The sequence below is a fragment of the Rhipicephalus microplus genome, chromosome X, assembly GCF_043290135.1.
Source record: "Rhipicephalus microplus isolate Deutch F79 chromosome X, USDA_Rmic, whole genome shotgun sequence".
Taxonomy (NCBI): domain Eukaryota; kingdom Metazoa; phylum Arthropoda; class Arachnida; order Ixodida; family Ixodidae; genus Rhipicephalus; species Rhipicephalus microplus.
In genome coordinates, this window is record NC_134710.1 from 179,643,824 (window position 1) to 179,667,419 (window position 23,596).

At 37.9% G+C, this 23,596-nt stretch overlaps 1 protein-coding gene across 27 annotated transcripts in view; it reads left to right on the plus strand.

The window, feature by feature from the left end:
* Positions 1–23,596, plus strand: part of LOC119176963 (uncharacterized) — a 351,479-nt gene that overhangs the window by 302,371 nt on the left and 25,512 nt on the right. For 26 of the 27 annotated variants that reach the window (XM_075878307.1, XM_075878295.1, XM_075878310.1 and 23 more), the window contains one exon: positions 20,570–20,662. In XM_075878307.1, the coding sequence (XP_075734422.1) occupies positions 20,570–20,662 (93 nt within the window). Of the gene's footprint in view, positions 1–17,533; positions 17,986–20,569; positions 20,663–23,596 lie in introns of those variants that run through there. The other variant, XM_075878318.1, reaches the window with a different exon arrangement.

The following is a 23,596-nucleotide window of genomic DNA, read 5'->3' on the forward strand; positions in this document are numbered from 1 at the left end:
CTTTGACACAGCCAACATGTGGAGAAAGTCATGCTTGGCCGTTGGCTGCACACCGATAACATAATTACTGACACAATGTTGCATTGCTGATGAGGTGTAGTTATTACAGTGGGCTACACCTATTCCTGTTCGCTGCGGAGAAAGGTGGCGATGTAGAATGAGAAACCGAAACTAGTGGAAATAGTTTTTATCTCCTGTAACTTCAGTATTACATCACTTATTCACAAAATTCTTGTGGCAGCATGTTCAAATATTGCAAGTGTGCTGTCCCCTCTTCATCACAAATTTTGGACTGCAGAGTTGTTTACTGGCCCTTGAACATCTTCGACCGGGGAGTTAATGAGTTACACATCAAATTTAGGTTCTTTCACAAATGGGGTGCATATCTTGTATGGCTTGTGTAGAATTGTTGTTACTAAAATACTGTGTGAAATGATTTATTCTATAAAAAAATAATTCTAGTCTGAGTTGTTTAAACTGTTGTATGCATGACCTGTTGTTCTTGAAAATATGTTCATTGCATAGTGTCATGATCATGTCACTTTGCTCAAGTGTAATTTTTTTTTTAATTTGAAACTTTGTGTTTGTCATTATAAATTATCGTATATTGCTATAATTGGCACCTTTAAACCTTAGGCTTGGTACATCATTTGATTGTCAGAGGTGTTCTTGTTTCACGCCACTCTAAAAGTGATCATTGTTTAGACTACTAGATATGGAATCTGAATGCTAACTGTCATATCACAAGCTATGGATGTTTAAAGCATGTGTTTTATTTATTGTGCTTTCAGATTTGAATCTTCTCTGAGGAGTAAACTTTTACTAAATGGCTCAAGCCTCAGCTGCTTTACTTTTCTGCATGATATGCATAGCAGTAGTGCATGACTGTCAACAGTGTTCTATACTTGCATGGAGCCTTGCACCCATTGAATACCTTAGAGGTGCTGTAATAGGATATACAGTTGAATGTTTTTTTTTAAAGATTGATGCAGTACACCTTAGATGTCTGTCAAGGGCACTTGTGACAAAAAAAAAGCTTCCACAATGTTTATTTGTCATGGTTGCTTGCAGGCAATAATATTTATCTTGTGTATTAGGAAGGCTGAGAAACAAGCACTAAGAATTATTAAAAGGCTATTTGAAACAGCTTTGCTTGGTAAAAAGTGAGATGTAATAAATTTTTTTGGCATTTTCGTCTTCAAAAAGCAACACCAAGTTAACACAAGTTTGAATTTGTTTAAAGGAAAGCTTGCGCTGCCATGTTGTAGCCATGGATGTCTTGGCTGTTAAGGTAACAGGGCACATGAGTGCCTTTCTCTAAAAGAAAAACTCTCATTAAAAGAGCTGATTGATAATAATCTGGCTCTTCATGTTCGTATATTATCAATTATTTACACATTTTTAGTGTTACAAGTCCCACTTAGATTGCATAAGGAGTAAGTAACTATAGCAGCACTACTATGGTAGTAGCCATCGTGAACTTATTTACAGTGCAACACCAGAAAAATACAGGACAGGGAAAAAGCAAAAGAGAAAAAGAAAAGGCTCCTTTCCTGTCCTGTGTTTTTCCGGTGTTGCGCTGTAAATAAGTTCACGATGGATCCTAACCAACTGGCCCAACTTACCATCTTACTATAATAGTAGTTTTTGTTGCCATAGTATGCAATAACATTCATAATGAAATATTCGCAGCATAGCTAACGGAACACAAAAGGAGGATATTAACATGTGCAGACAAACGAGGGGACAAACTAGCCCGCCTTTCAACCTTTCTGCCCTAGCATTCTTTGCAAAAGGCAATAACTTGTGCTAGTTGGTGTTTATACATTTTACAGACTGCTGAATAAGATCGATGCAAATAGTACTATCTGGAAAAGAGAAACCACGCAGGCTGAGAAGTAATGGAAGAGGGTATAAATGAATTACTAATGGTGTGCAGGCGAATGAAAGTTTGAGTTTAAAATAGCAGACATTTAGTGGCAAGTTTTCTCGATAAAGTGCTCGGTAGCAAAGCCATGACACCAATATTGTATGCTTGTCTCGCAGAACATTTAAGCTTTTCGTTTCTATAGTAATACAGTGCCATGTTCTGGCTGCACAGTAACTGCACTAAAAATAATTATAACAAAATGTGAAGGTTCATGTTTCTTTAGTGCATTGTAAAGTTACCATTTTAGAATGTCCAAACAATGTGGTTGGGTGAGTCTTTTTCCTCCAGGCACACATTGTGTGTCACAGCCAGCAGTTATTGACGGAAGAAAGGTCACTGAAGCAGGTAAAAGGATTTGGGTGAGGGAAGGCTTAAGCCCACACTAATCCAATAACTCAATTTTGTGAGAAGGGGAGACCTAGTTGGGAGGTTGGGCAGTGCATAGGGCTATCTTTTTGTGAGTTACACAGCTGGCTGTCTTGCAACACGTCCTATATTGACTTTCTGCTCACTACCCTTGAACTCAGGTGAGGCTGACAACTGCTAACACAAAATGCTAGTTTAGTCTTGCTAGTGCTTATCATCACGTTTTATTTATTTTATGTGATCGACCAGTTATTTATTGTGTGCTTTGTTTGAATACACTGCCTGTTATGAAAGTTGGCTTGGGAGCTTCTTTTAAACATACCATGAGAGAAGGCCATGCTACTTTGCTAAGAGAATTTTTTACTGGTACAGTAATGGGAAATTTTTTATTTAAATTTGACTCACCTTTTATACAACACAAATTTATAAGCACATACCTCTAATCGTTATATATTGTGGTGTGTTGATATATATTTATGTAAACTTCTTTATTTATTAACTTCTTTAAAAAAGTAGTAACATTTGCTCTACCTGTGGGAGAATAACAGAAGTTTTACTTTCGCTGGGACTCAAACATATGCAGCTTTTAATAGCTAACTGCTGCATTGTAGTTTTGCAACTTTGATGAAGTACAGTTATATGCCATATTTTACATGCTTACTGAGTGTCACAAAGCTTTTGACCTGACACTTTCGTAGGCAGAATGCTAAAACGGCCTGCATATTCAATGATCACATGTGGTATTGCTATATATATTTGTGATATACAGGTTGTATAAACAGGAATGAGTGTCTCAGGCAGGATGGCTGATGTTTTGATAGGCGAACCTATTGAAGACGAAAATAAGTCCACCTATCCACACATCAGCCATCCTGCCTGAGACACTCATTCCTGTTTATACAACTTGTATATCACCTTACGTGTCCATCCGTCTGTGCTCACCTGTACTGCGAATATGTATTTGTATCGTAATTCGGTCTCTGATCTGAGTGACATCTCGGTTGGTTATGAATGCTGTGAATGGTATTTCTTTTTTGTACTACTGTTCGAAACCTTCAGATAAACAATTAAATAGAGTAGGCAAAATATTGTGAAGACTGAGTCATACAACTGTTTGTGCTTCATTGTTTTTGTGCCTAATACTCAGTATATTTTTCTAACAGATATTCAAATGATATTTAAGTGATAAAAGTTGTGGCTGACTGTCAAATGCATACGTGATGTTTTTTACTACGTCATGCATGCAGCTCTTCTTGGTTCTGTTAACTTTTTATATATTGTATAATATATGTTAGGCCAATCATACTGAATGTGAGCTAGAAGAAAGCTTTAGATAAACTAAGTAACCTATTCAGGTTGGTTGGTACAAATGAGCTTTCTTAGTATCTTTTTAAGTGACTTCAAATAACTAGTCATTTTACTATAGTATCCCCTGGGCCTATTAGTCATTACTCAGGGGCTATACAGGATGTCTCACATAACTTGAGCCAAGAATTTGAAATTGAAAGACACTTCAGTGGCGAATTGAGCCAAACGTGTACTACTCGCACTGGCCTGTAGGTACTCAGGCTATTTTTTATTTCTCCCCATGTTAATTAATAAATAATATTTCCTAATCACCTATTTTTTAAATTATGGGCTGGAAACCCAGTATATGAACACTGAGATGTAGAGCACTTTCAGAAACCACCGACTAAATTGTTTCTTGTACGGTACATCTAGCGCTGTTATTTTTTCCGCGTTGTAAAGAAAGCCTATAGCAGCACTATAGCAGTGCGCTCATGGTCTGTCACATGGCTTCTTTTCACATTTCACTGGCTTTCTTTACAACGTGGAAAAAATAACAGTGCGAGACGTATCGTACAGGAAACAGTTTAGTCGGTGGTTTCTGAAAGTGCTCTACATCTCGTTGTTCATATTTTGAGTTTCTAGCCCATAATTAAAAAAAAAGGTAATTAGGAATCATTAAACTATTAGTATGGGGAAAAATAAAAAAAAATAGCCTGAGTACCTACAGGCCTACAGGCTAGTGTGAGTAGTATGCGTTTCGTTCAATTCGCCTCCTAAGTGCCTTTCACTTTGAAATTCTTGCCTCAAGTTATGTGGGACATCCTGTATATATGTGTACAAATATACGGTTAAATACATGGCATAATAATAATAAAATTAATAGTAATTGGAACACTACACTCAAAACGAAAAGTTCCTAATGGCATCCTTTGGCATCCTTCAGAAAAGGTGCCCTTTAATCACTTGATCAATATGTTTGGTAACATGGGAAGCTACCCACCTTATGCATGTTGAGTAAAAAATTTTATAAATTAGTTTGTGTAGTATTAGGGAATATAAACATTATTTGGATGATTTAGATGTTACTTCACATACAATAACAATGAAAAAAGTTTGCTGCTGTGAGTGAACAATACATTAGTAAATGTAAGATAATCAAGTTAGTTGTAAAGAAATTTTTGGTGGGGAATCTCTAGCAGCCTGCGAAGACAGACACTGATGCCTCAACCACCAAGGTGCGTGCAAAACTTTACTCTGTGTCTGGGTTGTGCCTTCTTCTTGGTTAGTTTTATTTTGATGTGAAAGTTTGTTGCACTATATCACACATCGAGCATAAATATGAGGCTGGCTTCTGAAATAAGTCAATGAAAGAAATGAAGTTAAATGTTTCTTGCTAATATTTTTTTGCTTTCGGTGCCACTGACAAGGTGGTGTCACCATAGCTTCACTTTCAGGTGATGTGTTCCAAAAGCACCATACGAGTTTTTATGTTTCAACTGCTATACATTCAGCAAAAACTATATTTGATTCAAAGTATTGGATATATCAAGGCAAAATATAAAATAACGTTATGCACTATGACAGCTTTGTCACGAGTATATGTTAATGCACAGTGGCAGACACTGTGACATGATTGTGCGGAAAATGAAATAGATGTAAATGTAATGGTTTTTTTTTCTTTTTTTTTCTAATGTTCACCAGTCATAAAAGGCAGAGCGTATGGATGTAATCAAGAAAAGATTTGCCTTCTACGCCCTTTTGTCCAGGCGGGCACTTTTGCAAATATCACTGTATCACAGCCTGTTTTATTTGCGTGTTCATTCATGCTGCTTATACAGTTGCCATGGAGGTGTCTCGATTTATGGTAAAAAGAATGGTGATAGTCAGGGTCTGTGTTCATTCAATTAATTATTTGGCAAAGCCTATTTATATCGCTGCATTCACCCTATATGTGCTTCTGTCTGGCTTGGAACATGTCTTTGTACAACTCAGCAACATTTATAAACAAGGCATTCGGCCATATCCACTGTGGCCCTATCTCAAAAACTCATTGTTTGTTACAAGATCTTTTTCTTTATTAGTGGAAGTCATCCTGATCACGCATCACTGTTAGTCCAAGGTAACCTAAAACTAGAAAAAAAAAAAGCTCGCTGATTGCATATGCCACAGCACCTCTCTATGGAGGAAGAGGATGTTGGTTGCTGGTGGATATAGTTGGGCAACATATGCTAGCGATCCAGCCACCTGGGAAGAAAGCTCAGACACCATTTGAAAACACTGCACTGATGGATTGTTAAGATGGCAGCACATTCATTGCTTATGTTATTATTGTCTACTCCTCTGAGCTCGAGTCTCAGTGAACCTGCAATTTGATTTGATCAGTCCATGTTGGCACAACAAAGTTCAAGTACGTGAACACATTAGGCACTTTGAGTAAGTCTTGTTTAGTTCGATATTGATTTTCGTTTTTGTGCAGAGTGAGTTGAGCTGGTGAGAAATTACTGGGTCTTTAAGCGCCAGACCTGCACTGTCTTTTAAAGTCACGCTACTGGGGGGGCTCTGCGTTTATATTGACAGCCTTGTAACACTTATCATTAATCAAGGTACACATGCAAACCACTGGGAATTAAACTGTGACTTATCTCCCCTGGCAGAACACCAAAGCCTTGAGTCATTGTGGTAAATGATTTTCGCTGGATACTACTTTGAAGTGTTAGTATGGGTCAGCCTTTCTGGTGTTTATTTGCTAGATTCTGGGTCTGATCGAATTTGGCGATGAGTGCTAGTGAATTCGGAGATTCACAACTTGCGTGTGTAAGTGGCAATGTTGCCATCCGAGTAAATGCTAGAAGTAAAAAAAAAACAGTGACCGATAAGACATAAGGGTTTCCAACTGAGCTACAGAAAACCAAATGAAAATGTGGTTTAGGAGCGTGGAAATGAAAAGTTTGGCAAGGCAAAAAAGAGGGTCCTTTAGCATGCCCCTTGGGTTGAGCAGCTGTGCACCTTTTCCTTGGGAAGTTCGGAGAAGAGCGGGATGGGGGCTGGTGCCCCCAAGCTCCCTTTGGCTGCACCTTTGTCAGTGATAAAAAATACTTCTAGGAAGGAGTTCCCTAAGAAGCACTCTTAATATGTAGGATGTTATACAGGGTCCTTCAGGGGTTTTGCATGAACTATGCCAATGCTAACTGTTGTGTGCATGCTTTAACAGCATCGTTTGCTGGTATTATGCATATTTTTTTTATAAAACAAGAATTCAAGTTATTTTTTAATAAAGGAATTGTATTGAACTAAGGATGATGTTGCAAGGCTTATTAAGGAGCATTATGCTGTTGTGCTGTCTATATTGGAGCTTCAGTAGTCGTATAGCATAAGTGTAGTCTAAACTTCCTGATATGGGTTACCTAACCATGTTTGATTGCACGTATAAAAATAATGTGTTCTGCTTCACACTTTTAATGTGTCGTATTAATATGCTGCATAACATTGATGAATTCACCTTCCCAGATGAATATGGCTTTAGCTGGTTGAGCAGCTACTTTCACCAATTTGGGTAGGCTGCTTGCATTCATCAGAGGCAACAAATGTACCAGTGGTGAGCAAAGAAGACAGATCCAGTCTTCCTGCTGCCATCATGTACAGACAACGCAGCATGCTCTTCAAATATTACAGTCTGGAAGATTAGCATGTCTTATTGACTGTTTTTGCTTGAACTGGCAGAGTCAAGAGCTGAGGAAAGCTTCTTGGAAGACAAGAGCAGGAAATCTCTTCATCAAGAACGTAACTTCAATGAAGACTTCACTTATGCTTCTGTGAAGCCGGAGATGAAATCAACTAGTCACTGCAACAGTCCTGAACATTATATTGGCACTTCCAGTGGTATAAATGCAAATGAGGAGAAATATAGGCTAAGCACAGCAGCAGTGATGTCAAATGATGCTGAAGTTTCAGTCCCAAAAAGCTTGATTGTTAGGCTTCTGCAAGCATCCGGTGCCGTCATAGATTCTATATTTAGGGACACTTTGGCAGCTAAAACTAGTGATATTGCTGGGAATGAACTGCAGCAGAGTAATAGAACTGACCCTGTAAATTATGTCATAGTCATATTTGTAAACCATGGCACCCAGTTGAGATCATCTGATGAGCTTGCAATGCATTGTAGTATATATTCAGGCACATTTGCTAGATCTGCATTGGTTGAAGATGAAGTCATTTTTGTGCCTTACATAGAGGTAGAATTAGGTTTTTTGCTCGACTTCTTCAGACATCTTCCAAAGCCTTTTTCATGTGTTATTGAAGATGTAGGACTACATAAGATTTTTTGCATTAGAGATCAAGATTGCAACAGTCGGTTTCTTGGATGTGAGCCAAGAGGCGAGGTAGGCAAGGATCTAAAGAAAGTAAATACTGTGTTAATTGGCGAGAGCATTATTATTCTTCAGGTGCCTGGAGTACTTCTGCCATGTTGCCTCGAGTTAGCCGCAGCAGTAAACACTTCATCACAAAAGTATGTTGCTACAAGAAGCGTTACTCATAACGATAAAGAAGACAAACTATCACTCAGGGATAGTTTGTCCCAAAAGGAGGTTTCTAATACATGTGGAGCTGGCAAAGTTGTGTTGACAAATGAGTTCAAAACAAGTAACACTGACTGCCTAATATTGGGCAGTGCCAGGGGAGTATTTCAAAGTAGCAACTTGTGTTCAAAAGAGGAACCCCAAGGTCCAGAATGCACTGTCACATGGGATGCTTCAATGGCTTTTGATGAATTGAAGCAAGTTACTGGTGAAATTACAGAGAAAAACTTCGATGCACTTATTACCTGCGACCGCCACAGTGAGTTGCCGTTATGGGAGAGTGACAAAGGCAGGTGCTTTGGGCTCAGTGACTGTATCCGGTTGACTGGTGGACAGAAAGTGGGAAGCGATGATGAAAATGTTTGCAAGTCTGCATCAAAATCATCATTGGATCTTGAATGGCATGAAGAGGCAGAACAATCTCACTCGGATAGAGCGTCATCAGGCAGTGCTCCACATGAAAATATTGCACACAGAATTCTGGTAGAACTGAGAAGCTTGTCTCATTCACTGCTTGATGTGTTTGACATCATTCAAAGGACTCCTCCTCTGACCAAAAGGACATTTCTACTTCCACAAGAACTACTTTATCAGCACAAGTTCTTGCATGCTTCAACTTCCAGTCTGGAATCCTGTCCCTTAGAACAGTCGGAATGTTTTCAATTGAATCAGGGCAGTGCTAGTGACACCAAAAAAAGATGGAAGAAAAAAAAGAAAACAACCATGTGAAATCCACACTTTTGTTACATTGCAGTAATTACCTAAATTATGCAATAGCTTGAGTGTAAAAGTATCAGTTGTTTGCATTTTGTTTTCTTTATAGTCGTATTATAAAAGTAAAATTAATTTTGCTTATGCATTTGTATTCCTGTGTTTATGGAAGCATACATCAGCACTTGATGTAAGTATGTAGAACTTGCTGCGGAGCTTACTTTATATATACAAAAAGCTATGTACTATGCAGACATTGTGCTTAATGATGTATTATGTGTTTAGAACAATATCCTTACGCTTGCCGTGTCAGTTTTATTCCATGTTTGCTGTGCTTTTTACAAGAAACGTGTTACATCAGGTAATCCTCTGTCAGCAATAATGAGCTTTGAAAAGTTTCATTACTGATCATTCTTTCTAATTTATATTCATATTGCATATTACTCATAAATTCAAACTCGGCAAGTTTTAGCTATGTATTTTAAGTATCAACCGATCATAATAGTTTATCATCAGCAGATTATTTTTATATGCTATATTAAAATGTAGCATTAGTAAAACTATGATTGTTTCTGTGGTGCGTTGTACTACACAAAAGAAACAATCTGTTGTTCAGTCTTTGACCTGCAGAGGGGGCAAATCTATGGAAATTTATTGAATATTGAAGTGGGAAATGCATGGTGCTAGTGGCAGCTTTACTCTCGGATAAAAGATTTCAGAATGGTGTTGCTTCTGTGATATAATATTCATTTTGATGAGACCTGAGGCAGTTGTACTGCTACAAGTGGATGAAAGAAAATTGGCACATGAGAGTAAATTAAATAACTGGCTGTCAACATTCACATATGTTAGATGTAGGCATCATTACTCTGTGTGTGTCTTCTTACTAGCCACCTCTGAGTGGCAGCAGCCAAGTAAGAATGGGGCATGCTTTGATAGGTGCTATGCCTAAGCATAATACTTAGCGCCATTAAAGGTGCCCTGCAACACTTCTTGAGCATGGTCAGAAAACGCTGCCGATCGGTAGTAGAGGCTCCCGACAACATGCGAGCCAAATATTATAGCACAGCACGCGGCCTGGAATTCATAATAAATTATCAAAGTCAGCTAAAAATTGCCTTCTCTTCTCTCAACAAACATGTTATATGCCCAAAAATTGCACGTCAATGACCCATCTATCAGCCATTGGCTTATTTGAACATGGCGCACTCGCTCGTTACAGAGATCGCCGCAAGAGGCCGCTACTTGTCAACGCGATGCGCGCGATAACACTGAAAAAGCCGCGCATTCGAAGAAAGAAAAAGAAAAAAAAAAGTGCTCAAGGTTGCGAGGCGCCCGTGATGTTTTTCTGTGACCCTGCCATCCCTCCCAGCTTAGATGGCTTAGCTTCCAGCGCTTTCATCGAAACGAGAGAGGTTAGAATGCAATTGCAGCGTGCGACAAATCTTTGTAACTCCACTCGCACTGGACAGATTCTTAAAATTTTTGCGGCGTTGAATTCGTGTGGCAGTAAGCTCTTCCAGTGAATTCATTCCATGGTTACTTGAAAAAGTGTTTCAGGGCCCCTTTAAACTTTTTTCTTAGTTTCAGCTGTGCAGAGCCTGTGGTTTGGCCATGTTGCCAATTCATCTTAATTGCATTACTTGGCACATTTAATTTTCATGATGTTTCAATGGGGTGTCAGGAAGCTAGTTTTTCAAGTTTGATACAATGGTGAAGAATATGCTGTATACAGGTTTGCATTTAAGGACAAGCAGGCCTTGTTTTCTACTTGTGTAATGATACTTCCAAAGCATTGTAAAATTTATGCAGAATATAAGAAAAACGAATTATGACCTTGTGTGGCCTTTGTGGAAAGTATTCCGTGATAGCAAAACAAATATTTAAGGTTTTAATTTCTACATAAAGGCATATCTAGTGTGCTTTATTTTTATTCGTCTTTATAAACACACTATGGAACTTCATATTAGGATAGGGATAATTACTAATCTTGCATTAAATGGAACATTCCACACTGTGAAGGAAATCGTCAACTTGTACTTGTATGAATATGGGCAGTTTTTAGTACATGTAAATTAATTCGTCTATTGACTGCTTGGTGCGTGAGCTAATGCTCTTCACCTGCAACACAGTTGCCTGATAATTGCTTATATAGCATCAGACTTGCACAGGGCTCATGATCTGCATGCTGTTGTACGCTGCACCAGACAAAAATATTATTTGATTAGGCACACCATGAAAATGGGCAATGCTGCTTGGTGTTATAAAAGTAGTAGAACAATGTTTGGTTCTAATATCCATGGGCATGCTTGTATTTTCCTCTCTATTATTGTGGTATTGACTAAACTGACAAGATAAGGCTCAAGTTTTCTTTATTATGAAGTTGAATAATGTAGCTGAGGCTATGATTTCTGTCGTGGCATGGATCTAATCAGCCAGGTCTTGTATCGGTAGCGTGTGTGTACAAATTTGTTGAAAGCAGTGGCAGCTATTGCATTTGTGCTAGAGATACGTATTGTATCGATTTTAATTTTTGCATAACTTTTGTATTAACATGAAAATACAAGAGGATACACAATCTGTACATGAGGATACACAATCGGCATATTTTCGTGAACGGAAGATCTATGATACAGAAATGCATAATATGGTTGCACTTTATGTTAGATAATTTGATCTTTGTCAGTATTTGCTCATGATCAGGTGAAATTTTTGTTGATATGTTAAGTGCTTACTGAGGGGCATGGCAATGAAAACCATTTTTGTTATTTTTGGGAATGAAGCTAGGATATTCAGCATGCGGATATGATATCTTGTGCTGATATCGTAATCGAAATTGCTTTTGAGTTATCTTTGTAGTTTGTTAGTTACACTTGATGAAGCCTCAATGCCATTCAAAAATTAATTAATGGGCCATAATATCATGAAGGTTCTTGCGTAAGCTCATTCCCAACGACCCATTCTGCATCATAAAGCATTAGGTTTATTTTTTTTTATCTTCAAATAACTACATAAAGCTTTTTTAAAATGTTCTTTCTGTATTGTTTTACTAACAACTTTTACAAAAAGTCAATTATAAAAGTTTGTATATTGTGCTGTCATATATGGACAGCTTTAGAATACTCGTCAGTGTTTCATTATCTAAGTGTTATAGGAAGATTGACTTCATATTTATTCATTATGAACTGGCGTATGAACTGATAGCAATTACACAAAAAAAAAAATGAATGATGAGAAAAAAGAGCTTAGCATTGGGTGTTGGTGGCATAGTTGATGCAAATCCATAGTATTTTTTTCTCAAAATAAGGTTACAAGACAGCAGACAGGAGAAAAGTCCTGTTGCATCTTGTGGCATCATTTGGTGCTAAAAAAGGCACTATAAAGAAAACAGAGGTTAAAAAAATGAAGCTGATTGCTTAAACAAAAAATGGAACCCAGAATGGAGCTGACTTTATTTTTTGCCAGAAAAATGCAGCCTTGTGGCTATCTTGAGTGCCTATCTCTCCTCTTTATAATCATTCTAAGATGGTGACATTGTGCCAAGGGGATAGCTCAAGGTTGGCATTTTTTTTTTTTTGAAGCCCGGTTTTCTCAGAGTTTCTGATGACAGCACACTAGTGAAGTGCTTTTTCCGCATCTTTTGTTTTTTTTGTTGTTGTAATATTCCATCATAGCATAAAAGATGGTCTGGAGATTTCAAAAAGAAAATGTAAATTGAAAGTAGAACATTTTGACCAAATTTACTGTTCTGATTTTCACATTCTCATTCAACACTAATGATGTTTTGCGTTTACATGCTATATATTTCTAATGATGGAATGAGACCCTTTTTTCCATGCTTCAGTGGGTGCCATGGTGTCTTATATGTGAAGAATATGGATGTGCAAATATTTTGAAATGACTATATATTTCAAGTTGTTAACTGCACTTGAATAAACACAAGATTGGTGAAAAAGTACAGTATTCGTCATCCCCACAGAAATACTATTGGGACAAAACATATGCCCTTAGGTAGTGCAGCAGGCTACAGAGCTCAAGGGAGCATTCTTTACTGGCTATACAATAATTGCTTGCATGTTCTGGATAGTTTACATTCAAAGAATATGGCTGTTTGTTCCTGATGCTTCATTTATGCTTTTAATGGTGAAATCACATATATGAATACCAGGATGTGAACATCATTTTATAGTAATTTGAAAAATGGTTGTTCTCAATGACATTCGTATTTTGATTCAGTTTTAGAAATGGCTACATATTTGTGCACTCTCAGTGATGGTGTGTTCATTGATTTGCAACCGGTGGCCTCAGCTGCCTCTGTTTACTAACGCAGCTTATTGCTACTGAAACAGTAGCAGCCCAGCATGCGATTGTTTCAGCACTTGTCACGGACAATGACTGCGTGCATTGGACAAAACTTTGGCCAACGCTTTAGAACACATATAAATCTTGGGAATGCATTCTGAGCTCATCACACCTAGTTGAAGTGCTGTGAGCACTTGTGGATTGTGTGTGCACTAGAGGGTCATGCTAGTAACTCTTTTACAAAAGTACATTGGTACATAAATGCAGCCACTGTAATTAGTAATTTAGATTACTGTTATTTAGTCATCATTTATATTTTTGTGTATATTACCAATAGTATGGAACATGCAGCCTGTAAAGATAATCATTTATTTATTTATTTATTTCTGTATTTACACATTTATGTATTTATTTACTCGTACTACAGCCTATGGTATGGCTATAACAGGAGTGAGAACAGTAAATTAGCATAAAGAATACTCATTATTTTTTATGCAATCACTCATTAATGTGTCACTTTTTTATAATAGATTTGTTTATATCATTTGCCAAGCTGAAGGAGCCCTGAACATATTAAGAAAACATTGCTAATCTGTAGATGTCACTTCTGTGAACATGTGAGCCAAGTAGTCAAAGGTTATTGTGCACTTCATGAAGGGGGCAACTCAGAATCTTGTGTCAAAAATTACCAAAAATTGCTTTATCTCACCATCACCATGTGCTCATCAACTACTCATCAAGCAGGTGCAGGCAGGCTCATTAGGTATTTGCTGGTTTCTTGATTGTGATACCTTAGTTTGTCTTGACTGACACGCGCACTGATTAAAATATTCAGTGTCCATGTGCTTCGAGTTGTTGATTGATTCAGTCTTTGCACTGCCAAATGGTAGCCTCCTGGTTAGCTCAATTGGTAGAGGGAGCACTCAGGTTAGGCCTTAGTCCCAAGTTTGATCCCCTGACCAAGGCAAATTTTTTGTCACATAGAAAGCCTTACTTTCTGAGAAATCAGTTTGGATTTTGTTGTAGCTTTGTGTTAAAAGTGAGTGGATGCCAATTTTCCCTTCTGTTAAATATGATATAGCAGCGACACTACGAAGTGGCCTGTGCTGTGTGATTGACATCTCAGATGAATGTTGTGAGGTCTGATTCATTCTTGACCCACACTGATACACCGATCAGATTGACAGCTGCTTTGTGTTACATTGCTCCATTGCATTTGAAAAAGTTCTCTACATGAATGTCAACTGAATTCTTGTTTATCTCGCAATCATGTACGTAGCTAGAATCTGGGATGAAAATAATCTTGTAAACTGAAGTGTATCCTTAGAGTAAGTGTGTTAAAGAACTTGTTAGTGGCCTACAAACAAACAAATAACAGCATCAACATAAGGGCACCATCATAAACAGTAAGTGATTTCAATGGCGAGAATCCTGCAAGTAATGGCAAACATTGTGTCGTAGTTGCAGTTAAAGGCTGAAAATTTAAGAAAGGAGTCATTCTAGTATCCTGAGAACCATAGTGAAAATCCTAGGGTTGATTTTGTAAATATTTTAAATGATATAGCCCTATGATGAAGTACTACTAATAAAGAGCTTTAGTATGCAAAAAATTTGCAGGGTTGAAGGCTCCACTGGTTGTTTGTGGAAAGAAATCATGATATTTCTTAAAATCAAACCCATATAAAATACTTCAAGACAGAAGCAACTGGCATGTGAATGCACATTGATGATGGCATGAGGTTTAAGGGACACTGAAACACACACACACAAAAAAAAAAAAAACGAGATTGTGGTGTCATGATATGTAATTTCGCGTGGCAAACATGAAAGTCAAGTTGAAAATTTGCATAAATCAATGCAAATAACTTTATTTTGCTGAAAACAAGTAACAGGCGTCGTAGCCACGATCGCGAGTATTGCCGCCGCTGTGATTGGTTGAAGTGCCATGATGTCACTGTCAGGAAGGTGAGGACAGCTGACTGCGCTCGCCGGCAGTCAATGCCGTGTGTTAATTTATTAAAATCATATAGTTACTGTAAATATGGCGAACTCTGAAAGCCAGACTGAGTTCGCTGTATACATCTGTACATGTTCGAGCCGGTCTCCACTTTAAGGGTGACAACTGAAGCCGCACAGAAAAGCAAGTCCCAACCAGCCACCTTCACCCGCGTCGGTAACATAAACTGGTGGGCGTAAGTTCTATGCCTGTGCTTAATTTCACTGTAGTAAACTGTTACAAATGATACGCTTATATCAAATTCAATAAGAAATATCAGCATCGGCCCTCACTTTTAGCCGCGTATTGGCAAGGTCCACTCTAGGCGTGGGCAGCGTGCAGTAACATCAGCTGTTCGGGGATTTAACAGCTCAGAGTGCAGTGCTGTTAATGCAGTCAGTATCGTACTTCGCAGCGGGCAAGGCACACGCGATGAGTTAGTATGCTACCGCAAGAAAAAAAAAAAAAGAGCCAGATGAGGGTCGCTCTTCCCGCAATGGTAATATGTGCTCTGAACTGCGCTGAAAATTGTGCAAGAATAGTTTGGCTCATATATTGCAGTTATGTTTTTTTTTATAATACTGCCTCTTTTTCTAAATTCTGCCCAGTACTTCAGTGATGATGTGTTAAAGGCAAACGGTATATTAGCTGCGCTAGAAGCATGCGACTATCATCTAGAATAGCTGATTTCGATTATGCGTACTTATATCTTTGTACACATGTTTTTGTCATAGGTGCTCATGCACTCACTGCTGGCAAATGGGGAAAAGGGAGGAGTGCTGCTGCCGCCTCGAAATTTGGCAGATTTGTGACGGCCATAGTGCGCTTCATCTTGTAGGTTTGAAGCATTTTCTTTTAACTGCAGCGGCCCATTTAGCAGCCATCTTCTGATCCCGAGGAAACTTGTGAAAAGCGACCTAATTGCAACCGTAAGTGCTGCGACAGCCATATGCCACGCAGTAACTCGGCATCGCAAGTCCACTTCAACCTTGCACAAACAGAACTAGTGAATGTCGGATGGCGAAAATTTCTAATCAGAAGAAGAGAATGGTGCAATGGCGTGAAATCCCTTCGAACTGGCAGAACTGATGCTTCACCAGGCTGCAGATTGCAGCATAAACAAGGCACAACTGCGAAGTAAACAAGCTGAGATGACTGAGCGACGCTAGCGGCCTGGCGCAAAGTTGCCCGCCAGGCGGCGGCTCGATTCTGACGGTGATGTCACCTTCCCACGTGTCTATCTCTCCTGTGCTCCACCCCTGCGCGAGCTCGTGCCAGGGGGGGGGGGGGGGGGGGCGTTCTTTTGGTCAAAGTTTGCTCACTTATGCCGCCGTTATTTAATCGACCCTCGCAAAAAAAAACCTCCATAGACATGTTTTAAAAGGTCGCGAATTCAAAACCTCTTCAGTGTCCCTTCAAGTCCTCGTGAAATAAACTTTTCTTCATTTTTTGTATAAGTATTTCTTGGCATATTTAGTGCCATACTTTCAAGTCAATTTGTGTTATAACAAGCTACCATGTAAAGTTATGTTTTGCATTAAAAGGCCATGCCAAAAAAAGTTCCACAATACCTTCTTTTTGTTTGAGATGTGGAGTGCATATTTTTGTTTAGCCATTTCAGCATCTGCCCTTATTTTTGTTATAGCAGTATTAACTTTCACCTTTGCTTTTGACTTTACTATACTTCAACTTTAATGTTATTATTTCATTGTTGTTTCACAATCACATCATTTTCATAATATTTCACTTATGGGACTGGGGTCGGGCCATACTGTAGAAAAAAAAAGGAACATGAAAAGATTAGCTAATGACAATATTGTTACGGCAGTGTTAGAGTTACTTGATTCAGACAGCAGGCCTGATGTGTAATTTCTAAAGAAAACATTTCAAGGTAATAGTAATTGCCTCTTAATATTTTATCTTGTGGTATTCAAAGGTATGGATAATAAGCTGGATCAGTTGTGCTATCTTCAAAGGTCAAATTTTCATAGCTAATTTTGTGGTATGCATTTCTTGCTGTAAAACTTGCCACTCATATGTTTTTATATTGGCTTGTATTGGGATTCAAATGCCTTCTCTAAATTTTTAGTGTCTGTTTGTGAAAGTTAACTTCAACACACATTCTTCTGTGTGCAAAAATTTTGGTATTCTTTGCTTACACCTGGTTTTTGTGCCAATAAAAAATATGCAACTATTTGACCATGTGTTTAAAATTGAAGCTCCTACTTAGCCACTTTCATTCAAGCACATTTTGAATAGGTAGTTCTGTTTTTGATTTTACAATGCAGCTGAATATTTGTTTCTTTTCTACGTTGTGTTATACTCACACATCGCTTTTTTTATTTGTTGATGGTTTTACAGCATCCAAGAAGCAAAAGAAACGTGGCAAGAAGCGCTCTAAAAACTAGTGAATCCATTTCAGAGTGAAAAAAGACAGCAAACAGTCATAAAATAAGCGCATCAACAATTACATCACTCATTGTCTCAACCTGCGAAGGAACATTTCTCTTCAGTATCTTTGTTTCATCACCTTTTTTCAATCTGCACCATTTGCACCATTTATACTGCACTGCTTTATGCTACTGCCACTTTAAATAAATAAGCACAGCAGCCGCTTATCACTTGCTAACGAGTATGGCAGCAAACACAATTGATAATGAGCAGTGTGAGGCTCCACCAGATAGTAAAGAGACATCTGGAAATTTTCTAGTGACAGTACACGAAGTACCCGATGGACAACCCAATGAAGCTGCTCCAAAACCAACTTTTAAACGATTTGAAGATCTTCCTGAAATGGTGGAAATGCTAAGCCCTATTCATCCTGATGATGAGGGTAATAAAACTGACATTGAGAACTTGAGTGATCATGAATCCATGGACACCTTGGACCAGAGAACAATGTTGGTTGATAAGGAAGAAGATTCTGGTGATGAAAATAAGACAGATGTGGAAGACCTAGATATTGTTTCTGTGAGGCGTCAGGTTGTGTCTCGGGATAGTTCTTTTCAAAATAAAGAAGGCAGCAAAAACAAGGCAAAGCGATTTATTGAAGAGGTACAGCTGGATAATTTGGAACATAAAAAAATTTCAGGCGAGAGCAAATGGCTTCGAAATGACAGCAATCACATTGTCCAGAAGCCATCACACAGTAGGCAGAGATCACATTCACAGCCCTGCTCTTTGTCATCTCCGGGACCAGTTGAACCTTGCCCGTCACCCCGATCAGCATCTTCAGAAAGTGAATTTGCTAATTTGTCAGCTCATGTTCGTGCTGTGCTTGGGGAGCTGGATGTTCGGTCACAAAAGTGTAAATGCTCCAGTGAAGTAAAAAGAAGCAAGCTTCGATGTCCAAGCTCTAGCTTGCCCTATCGTCTGACAAACCGTAATGATCAGGAACGATTGTTGAAGAAGTTCTTCGTTGAAGAAGATGTAGGCTCTTTGACAGATGAAGGGGAGTTTGTTATCATGCCTGAGCCACGGAGCCCTACATGCCGGCTGACCACAGGTCTTGAAGAACTTGATGTGAGCTCTGAAGGAACAGATGTTGAAGACTTGGCTGCGGAGCCCCACAACGCCATTGGCAGTGGAGGAGGTCAGCTGCCACTTTGCTCCTTTTAAACTCTGCCCACATTCTTGCTTTCCTGCTTCACTCACTTGCTCGTGTTTGCCTAACAGACTGAGAGTAAACTTCTGTGCTTCTGAGGCCAAACCACTTCCAATGTGAATTTGTAACACAAATTTCCTGCCTTGTCACTCATGGGTTGGCATTGGTATTTCTTACCTTGAACTTCGTCTGTGCACCATGGTTGTGTGTCTTTTCCTCCTCACTCTTTACTAATGCAAAATTGTACGCGTGTTTCACTGAAAAATAATTTCACTGAGGCAACAATAGGGGTCAGTCATTGTGTGTCCAAAGCATGGAAATATTGTACGATTATGAAAAATGTTCTGTTGTTAATTGAGGTAACCTTATGAATATCATATCTAAATATTTTTATAGTAATCATGTCACACCAGCTTTAATAGTACTTCCTTGTTAAGAAGGCATTGATAGTTATATTCTGCAAGCATTTTAATGCTACCTGGAGGTGTCGAAAAAAGGCTTTAACAAACAAGCTTAAAGCAACTGTTAAGCAGTTGTTTGCTCCTACACATGTAATCTATAAGGATACATTTACTTTTCTTTAGTTTTTTTTTCTGTTTTTTATTTCAGCTGTTTTTTATGCAACCTTAAATCTATCTATTTACCTTGTACCTATTGAGTAATCTGGAAATTTATAATGATTCTAGATACAGAGACATTAAGTGCCTTCTGGAAAGTATACTATCCTCAAGCAAGCAGTTTGTTGATAGCTTTGTTTATGTGCTCTCTAATCTTTATAAAACATGTGTTGCCATCTGGAATGATGCACTTGGTAAGCACTTTTCTGCTTTGCTCAAATAGTGTGTGTAATTGTTCAGTTTCTTAATGCGCACGTAGAAGACGAGCAGAAACATGAACCGAGTTTTATTTGGGGCTGTACTCCAAGTATGTACACTTCATCATTATTGCCTGTGCATATATATGTCATGTCTAGAGTGATAAAAAATATTCACAGCATAATAATCATATAAAAAAAGGTAAAAATAGCGGTAAGTCAAAAACAAGTCATCTATAGAATAGGTGGTAGTTCATAAATGCAAGTATTTCCTTTCGCTTCAATGTTTATGCTTTGCCACAATTGCCCTTCAGCAGCTTCTTTGCTTGTGTGTGTGCTCTCTTCATGCTTCCATCCTTTCCTTATTTGCATGTTATATGTTTTCTTTTGCTAGTATTTGTGTAAACAGTTTTAAGTGAGCCTGCAGCTAACAAGCATTGTTGATATATAAATTGTCTTGAAATATTGGCTCTACAGCCTTGCCTTCACCTGCATGTTTTATTAATGGGCTGTAATAAGTTGCGAGTTGCAAGCAGCTTGTGTTAGATGGCTATATTCATGTTTTATATTGCTGTTGAATACACGCATTGAGAACTGTTGTACTAACACCGTGTATCTTATTTCAATGCAGAGGAGACAGTATTCAAAAGTATTATACTAGCAATGTTATGCTGATGCTACTGCTAGTTTAATGTTGATCACTTATTTATTTTTAATTTACAAGGGGAGCTCAAAGACAATTGGTTGGTTGCTAATTGTGGATAAGAAAGCTAGTATGCTGTCACAACTCTTTACAGGTCTAAGTATATTCTTACAATTTTATGAAGGAAAGGTGGCTTTCTTGACTTTTGTACAAGTGGCACAAAAATAAAGATGCCTTCTTGGTGACAGAACATTAGCATATGGCTTGTGATAATGTTTTGCATGATGCCGTGCCATAGCATTTCAAGGAGCTAAGCCTGTTTGCATTGTTGTTCAGAATGGACTGAAACTGACCCAGATTCAGGAGAAGTGCGCCACATTATTAGCAAGACAACACACACTACAGTGACATCAGTGAAACCGGGAGAAGGTAAGTTGCTCTTTGAATGGTTTTAAATTGTTTTTTTTTGTCTTCTCGTGATATGCATTTTTTGTTTTCACAATATAATTACAAAGATTAATTGTAGATTCATTTCAATTATATAGTATGAAATTAACATAAGCACTTGCTTAATCATGCCTATCTAGAAAAACTTGTTTTGAAATTTCATTATTATATACTATGAGTGGAACCTCAGAAGTGTTCGGGCTGTAGATGACACAAAGTTTCATTCGTTAGAAATATATGGCCTCTTCTTTTTTATCTTGTGCGTTTAGTCTCCTGTATGCTGAAGGTTACATATATTTTTAGGATCTTATTTTAATAAGTGTGGCAAGCTTTAAGAAGCTCAGTCTTGTATTTTTCTTATCATTATGAGCTTTGAAAGTTTTTTTTTAAATTTTTATTTCTTTGGCTCACATGAAGTTAATTCTTTCTGTAAAACAAAAATCTTGTGGTTCCACTGTAGGCAATCGCTCACTTTTAGCTAAACAATTTAATTCATAAGCACTTAACTTTGTCAATTTATTTAGAATAATTACTGATTTGAGATAATTTATTGTATTTACATATGTGAAAACTAGTGTATTTACCTGTTAAAGTTGTGCCTATATTGTCATCTTTCTCTGCAGTGTTCTTTTTTTTTCCAATTCTCAATGTTTTGAGTAATAACCATTTTTCAGTTTCACATTATTATTTTATGCAGACATTTAAGAGGCTCATCTTTTATTATGTGCCAAACAGACATCATTTACGTGTTAATGTTATATTTTGGCCTTGATAATTGTACTTATATTGTTCTAACACTATCTGTCTTTCCAAGGTCTTTTATTGCAGTATTATGCTTTGTTGAGCATGGCTTTTTTAAGGAGCCATTTTGGTGTTTGCCTTCGAAAAGTCTTTTTTTTAACTTTTGTTTTCTGCTTTTTATTGTAACATTATGATGTAGCACACACAGATGCTATGTCATTACAAAGTATGAACACCTCCTCTCTTATCGACATCATCTTAGTGAGCTTTTACCACATTGCATCTTGTCAGGAAAAAAAAACTTTAGTTCAGTTTTTTTTAAAATTGCTATTTTTGTGGCACTATACTTATGTGGCAAATTCTGCTAGTTTACCTGCATTTCTGTGAAGCATGCATATTACTAATATAGTACATTCAGGATCTCTCACTCCAATTAGCTTGCTGTGCAGTCTGGATGTCAACAAAAATCAACTTATTAGTATAATCTCCAATGCTGCAACCAATGTTGCAGTTAGTGATGTGGTAAAATATTGAGCAGCAAACTTCCGTGATGAGTTATAATTGGGCTTCCGACTATTTGGTTAAGTTGAAAAGCTCATGCTAATTAAGTTTTTCAATTAATAGAAAATTGAAAACATTGAATTGAGGATATTTTTAGCATGAAAAATTTTCGTTAAGTGGTTATTTACTACATAACCACTTAGACCATAATGTATGTTCGCCCCGCCACGGTGATCTAGTGGTTAAGGTACTCGGCTGCTGACCCGCAGGTCGCGGGATCAACTCCCAGCTGTGGCGGCTGCATTTCTGATGGAGCCGGAAATGTTGTAGGCCCTTGTACTCAGATTTGGGTGCACGTTAAAGAACCCCAGGTGGTCAAAATTTCCGGAGCCCTTCACTACGGCGTCTCTCATAATCATATGGTGGTTTTGGGACCTTAAACGCCACAAATAAATTATCAATCAATCAACCATAATGTATGCTCACTCATAAAAAGTAGTTCAGAAGCCCTTTGCTTTGTAAACTGTATTGTTTCAGTGCAAAATGTGTGTGTGTTCGCGGGTGCATTAAATGTGCAGGCTACCTAAATATCGTTGCACTGGCTAGATTTAATAGAGTCCATGTCCTGCCACATCATCAAGGGTGCATTCTTGTTAGGCTTAGCTAAACATTTACGTATATTTGCCACGAGTTGATAGCCTATTTAGTTTGGCATAATAAGACAGCTGTGCAGGAACGACAACTGGCACACTTGCCAGAAGAAGGAGTTTCAGGATGACTAGAAAAAAAAAGTTGTTTTGTACCAAACCTTCATTGTCTTTCGTCTAAAATTTGAAGAATATATGGCTGTTGGGCTGCAATGTATGTCATTTTTTCCACACCAAGTGTCTTACTAAGCTTATGCTGGCAAGTTAATGTTGGTGCTAACGTTTACACTGTGCGATATTATATGTGCATTGTGAAAATGCTTATTTGATTCCACTATTCTATAAAAACAATGTAGAACATAGGATAATAAACTACTGTGTTAATGAAGGGATCAGGGAACTTTAAAGATGATTTGATTGACTAATTTGTGGGGTATAACATCCCAAGAGAACCATATGATTATGAGAGACACCGTAGTGGTGGGCTCTGGAAATTTCCACCATCTCGAGGACTTTAAAGATGAGTATGCTGCTTGAGGGCAATCAAACCTTCCGCTATAGGTACTGTGGCTGCATGCCACTGTTTTTAAAAGGTACCATGATCGTAAGCAGAGACCAGGATGAAACAGTTGGCAAAATTTTAGAAGCTGTGAAAATTTTAAGGTTAAAATACAAATGTACCTGTCTATGAGTGCTTTTTTTCTTGAGCTTTTGCATTAAGGACTGCTTCCTATGATAAAGTTGATAAGGTATTGTAATAAATAATGACAGTCTAGAGATGTTATGGCATATCTTGCTTTGTACTGGTAAGGCTGCTTCTTTTCACGTTTGCCAAAGTGATATTTTGTGCCTAGTACATGTTGGTTCAGCACTTACAGCCTCATATTTATATTCTTGTATTTTTTCCTCTTTCTGCCATTGTCAAAGTCAATTAAATTTAAGGGGCTTAAATTAGAAGTACACATTCAATAGAATTTGTTGAAAACAAGATTATTTGCACGACCATATCACTTCATTCAAAGGTGTG